The 12,584-nt window shown below is 39.2% G+C and overlaps 1 protein-coding gene across 1 annotated transcript in view; it reads left to right on the top strand.

Moving 5' to 3' along the window:
- The first annotated feature begins 278 nt into the window (after nucleotides 1-278).
- THSD7B (thrombospondin type 1 domain containing 7B) overlaps nucleotides 279-12,584 on the top strand; it is a 442,486-nt gene continuing 430,180 nt past the window's right edge. Inside the window, exon 1 of the mRNA XM_087710996.1 lies at nucleotides 279-424. Coding sequence (XP_087567122.1) covers nucleotides 286-424 — 139 coding nt within the window. The 5' untranslated portion in view covers nucleotides 279-285. The remainder of the gene's footprint in view (nucleotides 425-12,584) is intronic.

The following is a 12,584-nucleotide window of genomic DNA, read 5'->3' as shown; positions in this document are numbered from 1 at the left end:
GGTGCTTCTATACCAACATCTTGACATATATTTTGAAGTGGCTGGAGGACTAAATTTTTGTTGGGCAACAACTCTTTATTTGAATTCCTAAGGACATTTTTTTTAAAAAAAGTAATAAATGGCGGCAAGCCGAGACTAAGCACTTCCCTGTATCTAAATTACACAAAAGCCCTTTCTTTCTAGGATAGGTTTTAAAAAATGAACTGGTGATGACATTGTTTAACAAGCTTTTGTTTCTTTCATTTTTAGGCATAGTGAAGTGAACTGGATTGATCTTCATGAAGTATGTTTCTGAGGGATAGCTGGTTTTGTGCTCGCTGGGCATGGAAAAACATGAAAAAGGGCTTAATAGTCCTTGCCTTCTTCCTCTTGCACGCCTCTGATTTGGAAAGTAGAACGTCACCTCCCTTTGTCTGGAAAACAGGTAGGGATAAATGAATCCTTAACTGATGTTTACAATTTAGACAATTCTGGATTCTTCAATCATTCACAAGATTGGATCAAACAGATGTTTGGAAATCAAGGAGACATCACTCTCCATGTAGCCAGGTGACATATCAATCATCTGCAGCTTGACTTTTATTTCATCTGGTGATGGATGGAGGAGGTTACTTCTCTTGAATTTTTCTGAGTGCTTTCATAGAACAGTTCACAGAATCATAGAAGGGAAGGGACCTTAAAGGTCTTCCAGTCTAAGCTACTCCTCTATACAAGAACCATTACAATATCTCTGCCAGATGCTCATCTATCTAGTTTGAATGCCTCCATTAAAGGAAAATTAATCACTTCAGGTATCAGCCTGCTCCACTGGCCAACAGCTTATATAGTCAAGAAGTTTAGTTTTTCTTGAAGTTTTAATCTATCTGGGGCAATGAAGAACCAATCTATTCCTGCTACTATATGCTAGCCATTGGATATTTGGGGATTGCTATATCTCCCCTCCCCTCGAGTGATCTCTTTTGTTGTCTAGGTGTGCCCAGTTCATTTACCCATTCCTCACAAAAAAAATAATTTTGACCTTTTGCCATCTTGGTTGCCTTTCTTTGAATTCACTTCACTGTCCTTTGTGCATCACGATGCCTAGCACGAGATTCATATTCCAAGTCGAGTCAGATTACAATTGAGTAAGAGCAAAACAATTTCTTCCTTTAACTCCAAGATAGGATTTAACTTTTTAGCAGCTGCATCACACTGCTGTGATTCAACTAATTCAGGATTAGCTTATGATTGAGAAGGTTCTGAGAGGAAGGAAAAGCCACTAAACACAAATCTCACACCAGATTTACCTTGTGTCATACTTGTGTCTTATAGTCTCCCTGTCCAGATGCAGACCTGTATGTTTTTCCCAGTTAAATTCCATTTATTCATTTCAGTTCAAGACTCTCTAGATTTTTCTCATCTTTTCTTTCTTCAGAGGTGTTAGTTGTTCCTCCCAGCTATGCTTCAGCTTCAGCTTTGATAAATTCCCCCTTATCCAAGTGCTGATAAAAAAAAAAATTGTGAAAGGCCCAGGGCTCAGGACAGAGTATTCACTACTTCCCTCCAAGCTGAAATGTAACTGATAGATTCTCTTTTAGGATAAACAGCTACAAATAGGTGGAATAGAAGTACTGTTATTGTGGTAACTAAAACTATGATAGTTATATCTATTTGTGTGTGGAACAAGAAAGTAGATGAGGAACAAAAACCTAGAAGAAAAGAAAATCATACATTAATTTGTCAATTTATATTTTGAATGCAGTGCAGGCAGGGAGTTGAGAAGAAAGAAAGCCGTATACTTAAGCCATCATTTCACAACTTGGGTTTTCAATAGCTAATCAAATGCATTTTTATGTATAAAGGATTTTTGACAAAGAAAATAAAATGTACTTTTATGAGTTCTGGGTTTTTCTTGGTTTTGCTAGGTGTGGATATAAGAAACCCAACAATCCTCCAGAAAAGCTTTGGGAAAATAAATGTTTTTATTACATTTTTTTAAAGAAATAGTGGTTCAAATATTGCTGTGTGTTGTTAATTATAGTATTCTGATAAAAAGGGATATAAAATCCATTAATAATAATGGTATAGGGGTTCTTTCCTATAGAAGTTTCTTCATGCAGGGAAATACATCTTTCCAAAGGATGGAATGGGAAACAAGATAACAATTCAAGCATTTTGAATTATTTCCCTCTTTCTATCTGCCTCTTATGTGTTGTCACTAGGGATGTGCTCTGCTTTGGATCTGTACTGAAAACATGCTTCAGGCACACATCTGCACCTGTCAGCACCTCCTTAAAAACTACATTTTTTTGGTTGGATATTTCCAGGAAAATATGTGTTGGATTTCAGAATGTCTGACGGTGGTGATTCGTGCCATGTTTTTAACATTTCATGGCTCAGAAGTTATTATTTACCCAACAAAATTAAAAATTGTTTTGCCACATGGAGATTGGATGAGATTTCACTCTTGGTTAAAGTACACGTTTCCAGGACTCCAACTAATAGAAACTTCTTAATATTCTCAAATATAACGCAAAGATCATAAATGCTCAAAACAGTTACAAAATGAAAAGGGGTGGGGCAAAGAAAAGAAACATAACTAATTGAAAATGAATACAGAACAGTATCTTTCAGGAGTACCTGGTGATCCCAGCTACCTCTATCTTCATTCTAAGCTATGAATATATTAAAAGAAAAATGGATAGGGGAGAAGGAATAATTCAATTCAGCTCATTATTTCTCTATAGACTGTTTTAATGTTGCCACTATTTGAATGTTCATCATTTACTTAAGTTAATTAACATGATTCCATATCAGAATCAAATAATTTTCCTATTTCAGTATCCAAGGATGCAAAAAACTTCACAGGAAAAAGAGACAGAAAGAGAAAGATTCTCCCTTGCCTTCTTTTCCTCTTGCAGGTGCACACATACACGCACACGCACGCACGCACACACACACACACACAGACAAACACTTTGTTTCTTGTAGACTGGGCACGAGATAGCCCTACTGGAACTCTTTATTCTTCTCAACCACTCTTGAAGGTAGACTTGGTTCATATCATTGGCTCTTATCTCCTAATATTCCAAAGAATTGGAATAGGAAGATAAGTTAATGCCATGATAGCGAATATACGGCACACATGCCACAGGTGGCACACAGAGCCCTCTTTGCGGGCACAGCAGCCATTGTCCCAGCCCAGCTCCATCGCCTATGTCCCTCCCCTCCATGCCCCGTTTTGGGTCTGGAAGGCCTCCTGCACCAACCTGGAAGCCAAAATAGGGTGCGGAGGCACTGCACAAGGCCCCCTGTGGCCCGTTTTGGGCCTTGAAAGCCTCCTGCACCAAACTGGAAGCAGAAAATGGGTAAGGGGCACATACACGGGGTAGGGGGAGAGCATGTGCCCCTCCACCCCATGGGAAGGGTGTAAGGCGGGTTGCATGTGCATGCATGGGGGCAGGGCATATGCGGCGGGGAGACACACGCATTGCATTATATATATAACTTTTAGGAGAAAATATGCAAGATACTGCTTCCAGAAGAAGCTAAGAAAAATCAGATTTCCATGTTTATAGTCTGTGAAATTTAAGGGTCTTGGAAATGTGTGTTGTTGTTCATAAAACATGAAGTATTTCTAGATACGTCTTCTACATAGTTATATTGACCTTTGAAGATAAGCCTTCAGTGAGTCTTGGAACATCTCATAAGATTTAAAGATTCTTAAAATGTTTTTTAAAAAAATAATTGATTTTTCTTTTCACGGATGGTGCATTCAAGACACTTGTAAAGAGCATATCAACAGCTGATTTGTGAATACATGAAATATCTGGATCAGAATTAAAAAATCTGGCTTGAAAAAGTAGACCAAAGTATTATTTTGGATTGTTTTCTCTTTCAAATGCAAAATGTTATAGTTACACCTGCTTTTCTGCTATTTTTAACCAGATGGACTAAAATTTGGTTTTCTCCCCAAAAAATGTTGGACATGGTAGTCTATGGATATTTGATGTAAAATTCTGGCAGTTAATAAGCTATTTCATCCTTTGTAGTTTTGAGTCAGTAGTGTATATTAGGGGCAATTAGGGTTACCATATGTGGACTGTGAAAAGCTAGATAAACTCTAGATTCCAGCAATTCCTACTCTTTTCTGCCACCTTTTATGCCAGATTTCATAGTCCATATGTGATAGTCCGAGGGAAACAATAATAATTGATTTATTGAATTTACTTTTTTGTTTTATTTAAATTTACTTTTCTATGAAGAATGATATTCACGGCAGTATATAGTAAGAATGCAATAGCTAAAAACAAAAACAAAAAAGAAAAGTTCAATTTTAAAACAAACTAAACTTAAAAAAAGGAAATGGACAGGCTGAAGCCTTGTCTCCAATAAAAAAAAATGCCAAAAAAGAATTCTGCTAGATTACAATTAGCTGGAGTTCAAACTTTGAGAAAAATATTCATCTCAAATTTTTGATTCCCCTCATTCATTCACTTCAAATCTCAAACCAAAGCAGTGTTTTCTTCAGAGGTGTTCAATAAGTAAGGCTCGTAAAGATAGAATTTAAAAATAGCCTTCTAAATAGCGTGGCTAACTTGTTTGACCATATGCAGTCCATTGCAGGTCTCTGATACTGTTTTAGAATTTGTACAGTTTTCTTGAGTTGCAGTGGGGGGGGGGAAGACTTGTGCAATGATAGTTAAGTATGAAGTTCCAAAACTTTTGGTAGTTTCTTCCAGTTGTATATCCATTTTAAATCCAAGACTAGATCAGACCTGGGCATTTTATAGCCCCAAGGCCACATCCAGCTCTTTGACTGTCCCTGTCTGGCCTACATGGATTGCTTTTATTTTAGAATATAGAAGGTGATTGCTATTTTTCCCCCCAGTTTACTTATGTCTGTGCACACATGCCTACATGTCCAAAGCAGGGGTGGGTTTCTCGCCCCGTTCCAACCGGATCGGTTGGAACGAGGCCGGCGGCGTCCTCACGCACGCACGCGGCGCACGCGTGCACGCACGTGGCGCGCGCATGCGTACTAGCGTCTGCGCGATGCTCCAGCTGCTCCTGGAGGATCGCGCAGGCGTTCTGCGCATGCGTGGAAAGCGCGAAATTCGAAAAAAACGGGTAAGGAGCGGGCGCGGGTGTGCGCGCGGGCGCGGGGGGGGGCTTCGCCGTTCCCGGAAGTTACTTACTTCCGGGTTCGGCGACCAATCGGATCGCAGGGACCGGTGCGAACCGGTCGAAACCCAGCCCTGGTCCAAAGACTACCATGTCCTTCACAGCCCTATTGGTTTGGCTCTTCATAACACTCCAGGTTTCTCATGTGCCCCCTTGGGAAAATTAATTGTGCACCCCTACCCTAGACGAATCTACTATTTTCAGTTGTATCTCCAAGCTGTAACCAATTGTATGTGTGAGGTTGGCTTGTTTTAGGCTTGGATGGCAAGGATATGGCCTACCGGGATTTCTTATTATATCTCTAATGCTCTTCAAGTATAGAATGGTAAGGTTCCCCCACACATGCATGCTAGTCATTTCCAGCTCTAAGGGACGGTGCTCATCTCTGTTTCAAAGCCGAAGAGCCAGCACTGTCCAAAGTCATCTCCGTGAACATGTGGCTGACATGACTCAATGCCGAAGGCGCATGGAGCACTGTTATCTTCCCACCAAAGTGGTCCCTATTTTTCTACTTGCATTTTTTACATGCTTTCAAACTGCTAGATTTGAAGAAGCTGTAACAAGTAACGGGAGCTCACTTTGTTATGCAGTGTTAGGGATTCGAACTGCTGAACTACCAACCTTCTGATTGACAAGCTCAGTGTCTTAGCCATTGAGCTACTGCATCCCATGTAATAACTCAGAGGTGGGTTTCTGCTGGTTTGGCCTGGATGAGCCGAACGGTAGTGGTGGCGGCAGGAAACTCCGTCCACCCACCCAGACACTTCTGCATATGCGCAGAAGCTTCTGCAAGTGTGCACGAGCACACACGAGTGAACCAGTAGTAAAAAAAATGGAAACCCACCACTGTAATGATTATACAAAACATTATTTTGTGTTGATTAGAACTTAGTGTAGACTAGTGTAAATAGAAATGTATTGAAATACAAATTTTATACAAATCCATTACTTTCTTTGGGCATATCTGTTTGTGTTTACACAGATGGACAATTGCCCTCTTTCAGATTAACTTTTGATTTTAACTATGCCTCATGTAGCTTTCTGGGAGTACTATATTACTCACTGCTGTCTCATCAAAAAGAACTTCAATTACATGCAACAAAAAATTCTATCCTTCCTAAAATATTCCAATATATAAAATCATACCTTAATGTGGTACTCAATGTATCGTTCATTTTCTCCTTCCCACTGAAATTCACATATTTTATATGTGTAGATCAACATAACCATTGACAAATGATCTCAACCTTTGACAGACACCTCTATCAAACATTTTCCAGCAGAATGTAATTGGGAAGCCTGCTGCTGCTAAAGGGCATAAAATAAAGATTTCAATTACCCTGGCTGAAAATACTTAGAATTGCAACTTTTATTTCTGGAAATATTTTGCGTGATCATCATATTCCTATGCTTTATTTCCATATTTGTGTTTTAGATGAGTTAATCTTAGTTAAAGGCCAGCAAGAGATTATTTTGGAAGTCTCTGTGCTGTTTCCTTAAAAGAGTAAAAAAAAATGTCTCAAAGGGAGGTATTTATATGCATCCTTAAAGGCTAACTACTTTCCAGTGTGTTTCAGGTGATGCACAAAATAATGCAATTAAAAGTAAGTGTGGATGCAGAGATTCGCATTTAGCTAGTGAGCATGTTAGCTTTTACAAAAGATGAGGAATAAACAATAAAATAGCATATTTGCATGTGTTAGGACAAATTCCTTTCCCCAGTTCATTTTCAGTAACGATCTAAAAGCAACACTTTTTCCTCCAGATTTTACAGGGAATATTAATTTGATTGTTGTTAAAAACAGAAGGAAACATAAAGGACATTATGTTGACACGTGTCTGGTACTAATAGTTTGCCCTTTCTTTCCATACTGCAAAAGTCATCCCGATTAAAGTATTTATGCTCTCATATAGGTATTTTAATGTAGACAAATTTATCACAGTTTTGTTAACAGGAAAGGCCAGGGATTCCATCCAATTAAGTGAAACTCTTGTCCCTACTGTAGGTGGTTTCATTCACTTATTTAAATTCAATATATAGCATTGAGAAGATTTGAAACCTGTACAGTTCAATTAGTTAACCAATTAGTACAATAATTAATACAATTATAATGCCTCATGGTTGTATTTTAAAATTGGAATCCTATGCAATAGGAAGCCAAAAAATCCATTGCTGTATTTACTCATTGTGACCAATGCATCTCCTTGAGACCTGTTGATTTTCCCATCTATTGAACCTGAATATGATTTATATTTAGCCTAATCCATAAAATGGGCAGTCTAAGTCAGTTGCCTTCTGACTCAGAGCAGTCCAATCTTTGGAGAAGTGTGCTAATTCTAGGGCTAAATTATCTGGTCCAAGGAGTGACTGCCAGCTGTGAAAACAGTGAAATGTTGGTGTAGGAAAATACTTTTAACTTCCATTCAGTGGTGAAATATTTATTGTTTTGCTACCGGTTCTGTGGGCGTAGCTTGGTGGGGTCATGTGACTGGGTGGGCATGGTTATGCAGTCATGTAACTGGGGGATCAAAAGACAGAAACTCACTTTCACAATGTCCTTCTGGAGCAGGATTGGACTAGATGATCTCCAGGTCCCTTCCAGCCCTGGATTATCCTCTGAAGCTGCGTCTAGTGCCACGTTTATAATCCTTCCTTCGTCTCCTTTTTCCCTCCCTCCTTCTCTCCCTCCTTCCCTCCCTCCTTCCCTGTTTCCTTCCTTCTTTCCTTCCTTCTTTCCTTCCTTCTTTCCTTCCTTCCTTCCTTCCTTCCTTCCTTCCTTCCTTCCTTCCTTCCTTCCTTCCTTCCTTCCTTCCTTTCTTTCTTTCTTTCTTTCTTTCTTTCTTTCTTTCTTTCTTTCTTAGCACTCCCCCCCTCTCATTTTTGGCTTAGCAGGCCTTAGGGAAGTAAAAAAAAAAGTTCCAAAGATAAGCTGTGTTATGTGCGATCGTCGGAACTTTAAAAAAAAAAAATTTTAAAGCATTTTTTACTACCAGTTCGGGCAAACAGACCCAAACCAGTAGCATTTCACCCCTGCTTCCACTGCTAGCTCAAGATCTGGGCTGGTATGAAGGAAGCTTGATAGACCAGTTTGAAGGGGGACTGTGAGCTGAAATACATCTCAAGCTTCTTCCCTTTAAGGCTCAACATAAAACAATCACGCAGGCACAAAAGGATGGAGGAACGTTTGATATGTATATGCCATAGATCTTACAAAGGACAAACCTAAGAAGCCATTGTGCAAGAATTCCAGCAACCTCTGTGTCAAGTGTGAATTCTATTTATAATCAATGTTCTTACACCTTTTTTAAGGTCTATTCCACATAAAAGGCTAGAGTTGATTTGTTTCATGGGGTGGAGAGATATTTGGCAATAGAAAAAGACTGAATTCTAGAATGGGGGAAGTTGAAGGTGGAGGGGAAAAATGGAAATCACACTTTCTCTTCCTGGGGTCACTGGGGAAGGAGGTGTGAAAAGGTCTGTGAATTCAGAGGTCTCACCAGTTCATGCTGAAGAAGAATTGGAAATTTTTCCCTTCCTCTATTTCAGCTGGTGTTGCTCTCTTTGGTTTCCGTGTTCCGTAGCAGGCAAATCTTCCCTTTCTCTGGTTTCATTTGAGGCAAGTTGTATCCGAAAGAACTTCTTCCAAAACAGAAAGTCCTTGACTTATAACAGTTCGTTTAGTGATTGTTCGAAGCTAAAATGGGGCTGAAAAAAGTGATCTGTGACCGTTTTTCATACTTGCAACCATGGCAGCATCTTGATGGACAGGTGATCAAAATTTGAAACCTTGGCAACTTGGTTCATATTTATGATGGTTGCAGAATCCCGGGATCATGGGATTACTGTATTTTTTGGACAATAAGACTCACCAGTGTATAAGACGCACCAAGATTTCGAAGAGGTAAGTTAAAAAAAAAGTTTCCTCAGCCCCCAGGAGCACTCTGCAGATTCAGCAGGGCTGAGACAAGGGAAAAACGCCCCAGTTTCTGCCTTGGCCCAGCCCTGCTGAAGCCTGCAGAGTGCTGCTGGGGTTGAGGGAAGGCAAAAAACCCTCCATTTTTGTGAAAACAGCCCATTGTTTGCCCATTTTTCACAAAACTGGGGGCATTTTTGCCTTGCCCCAGCCCTGCTGAAGCCTGCAGAGGGCTGCTGGGGTTGAGGGAAGGCAAAAAACCCTCCATTTTTGTGAAAACAGCCCATTGTTTGCCCATTTTTCACAAAACTGGGGGCATTTTTGCCTTGCCCCAGCCCTGCTGAAGCCTGCAGAGGGCTGCTGGGGGCTGAGGGAAGGGGAAAAACCCTCTGTTTGGGGGAAAAATGGCCCATTTTTGACAAAAATGGGATGCGGGGGCAGGACTTTGGGAGGCTAAAAATGGCTGTATTTGGTGTATAAGAAGCACCATTTGCATGCTCTTTTTTGGGGGGAAAGGTGCGTCTTATACTCTGAAAAATACGGTACCTTTGATGACATTCTGACAAGCAAAGTCAATGGGGAAGGCAAATTCAGTCAACAACTACATTACTAATTTAACAGCTATAATGATTCACTTAACAACCGTAGCAAGAAATGTCATAAAATGGGGCAAAATTCACCTGATAAATGTCTTCACTCAGCAACAAAAATGTTGGGCTCATTTGTGGTTGCAAGTTGACGATTACCCATAATATATTTTCTGAATAGGGAATGGAGAGCTGAGAATGCTTGAAATATCTATAGATCTTTTAAAATAGCTTCTCTCTACTTTCTTGTTTACATATAAAATCCTTGATTATTTTTTGCCAGCTTTTTTTAAAAAAGATTTTGCTTGACATGGAAATGGAAATAACCTGAAATAGGAATCTTGCTCTGTAGTTTATTATCACTGAGTGCTGCAATCCTCACAAGCCATGGCATATGGATATTTCCATAAAAGCATATAAGACACAATTATTTTTAAACGGGTCTTTATTGTTTGCTATGATAATGATCTTTAAAATTTCCCTATTCTAATTATTCAAGTATATTGGGATACTGTGCTAATATGGTTTTCTGTTTGGTGAACTCTATATATTTTCTTCTTCTCCTTGTGTTTGGAAGCCAATATATTGATTAAATTAAGACTATGAATGTGAATAAGGAACAGATTTTTTTTTAACAAGATGATGAATATGTATGCTAATACTTGATTTGCATAGGAGGAAAATTGCAAGAAAACCTTTATATAGTTCTTCCGTATTTAAACTCTCATGTCTGTCTCATTGTTTGTGATGTTCAGTTCGCTGAACTAGTGCACCATAGGATAGAGGTAGTCCTCAACTTACAGCCATTCATTTAGTGACCATTCAAAGTGACCACAGCACTGAAAAAAGTGACCCGTTTTTCATATTCATAATCACTGCAGCATTCCTGTGATCATGTGATCAAAATCCAGATGCTTGACAACTGGCACACATTTGTGATGGTTGCCATATCCTGGAGTCATGTGATCACTTTTTACAACCTTCTGACAAGCCAAAATCAATGGGGAAATCCAGATTCGCTTAACAACTATATTACTAACTTAATAACTTCACTAGAGAAGAAAGGATGTTAAATAGGGCAAAACACACCTAATGGTATGTCTTGCATACTATGCTTTCACGAAAATAAGGCAGGGTCTTATTTTCTTTTGACCCCTGAAATAAGCGCTTGGCCTTATTTTCGGGGAGGTCTTATTATTTTTGAGGTGCAGGAGGTGGCGAGAATGGTTAACTCATGGCTGCTGCTGTGTTGCAATATTTTTGGGGAGGACTTATTTTTTGGGAGGGGGCTTATTTTAGCGCATGCGCTCAAAAGCCCGATTGGGCTTCTTATCCGGGGAAGTCTTATTTTCAGGGAAACAGGATAGTAGCGGAAATTTTGGGCTCATTTGTGCTTGTAAGTCAAGGACTACCTGTAATAATTTTTGAATCCATGTACTTCAAATTACTTCAAAGGTAGAAGGGTGTCCCAAATCCAAGACCCATGATCTTGTGAGATTGAAATTTGGCCAAGTTGTGGCCAATTCATTGCTGCTGTGCTGTCATGCCACTACACTGCAGCAGTTAGCCACAGTCACGACATCGTCATTTCCAATGCTCCCTGCCAGTTTTCTTCAATAAAAGTCAATGAGGAAGACAGCAGGAAGTCAAGTCACTCCCACTGCTTTCTTGTACCCCTGTGGTCATTGTCTAGTTTTCAGCGAAAGCTCAGTACTTTTCAAAGCCCATTAACTTAAGGGATGGATCCTTCTCTTAAAAATCAGAGAATTGTAACAATGTTTTTGTCCGGATTGTAATGTGTGACTGTTGCATATGAAAGAAAGGTTATGGTTAAGTTTGATTAAAAGCAGGCAATTTTGTGGGATTTTGGAAAAAAATGTAATGGGAAGCCACTCACTGCTTCTGGGCAAGTGTGACTTGAAAGGTTACTTATGAAAAATAACTTTACAAATTAGAACTTAATAAAAACTTTGCTGCTCCGAATGGTAAGCCATACTCCCTATGTGATTAGTGGTTTCATTTCTTTCTCAGCAGTTGGGTAATGATTATGGCTCCAGATGCTGCAGGACTGATAAAGAGATTGATTAATTTCACTCGAAAGGGCATATGTTCAAAGAGAATCCAATTGGAACATCACGAAAGGAGGGGTCTGACATCCTTGAAGCAAAAGAGTTTAACATAACATGGTCCCCAACTGTTTCTGGAAAAAGATTGCACACTATTATTCATCTATCTACTCAATATATAAAATGCTCCATTTTATGCCAACCTAAGCTAAACATATCATTCCGAGTTGTTTATGCTGACTTAATCATCAAAACCCCATGGCCATACTGACAAGTGCCAACAGAGACATAATCAGTGCTTCTGACTAGGCCTAAATATGCAAATTCACTTGCTTAGCTATATTAATTAATATTAATTATATTTGCACATTTATCTTTCTTCACCAGAAAGATAAACTACAGGAACTGCAACTATAGTTCTTGTGAATTGGTGCATTTTCGGTATTCTTTTGAAACTGACCTTGTGTTCAGTTTACTGCCTCTATTTATTGGATGTCCATGTACCAAATGAAAATCAATGCAAAATGACAAGATTTCCCCTCCTCTGTTGCATCTCCTGTGTTCCCTTCCAAATGTGTTCTCAAAATGGTGGTGGTGGTGGGATTTTCAGAACCAGAGGTGAGATAAATGTAGGATTTTGCGAGTAGGACCACAGAAAATCTTGAGTGAATGGAAATTTGTTTGAGTAGGTGACCATTTGTGTGCAGTCCACATCCACTTCTGACTGTTCGGATATTAATAAAATAGACTGAAGTATTAAACCAAAAGTTCTTTGTCCGTTCTAAGAGGTATTGTGGCTAAATCTGCTTTTGCTAAAGTTATAAATATAGATGGGATTTATGAATTAAGAGAAA

The sequence above is a fragment of the Thamnophis sirtalis genome, unplaced genomic scaffold (genome assembly GCF_051295495.1).
Source record: "Thamnophis sirtalis isolate CommonGarterSnake01/CBP01778 unplaced genomic scaffold, rThaSir2_p1.2 scaffold_1, whole genome shotgun sequence".
Lineage (NCBI taxonomy): Eukaryota > Metazoa > Chordata > Lepidosauria > Squamata > Natricidae > Thamnophis > Thamnophis sirtalis.
The sequence above is the reverse complement of the archived record's forward strand: the minus strand, read 5'-3'. Positions and strand labels throughout refer to the sequence as shown.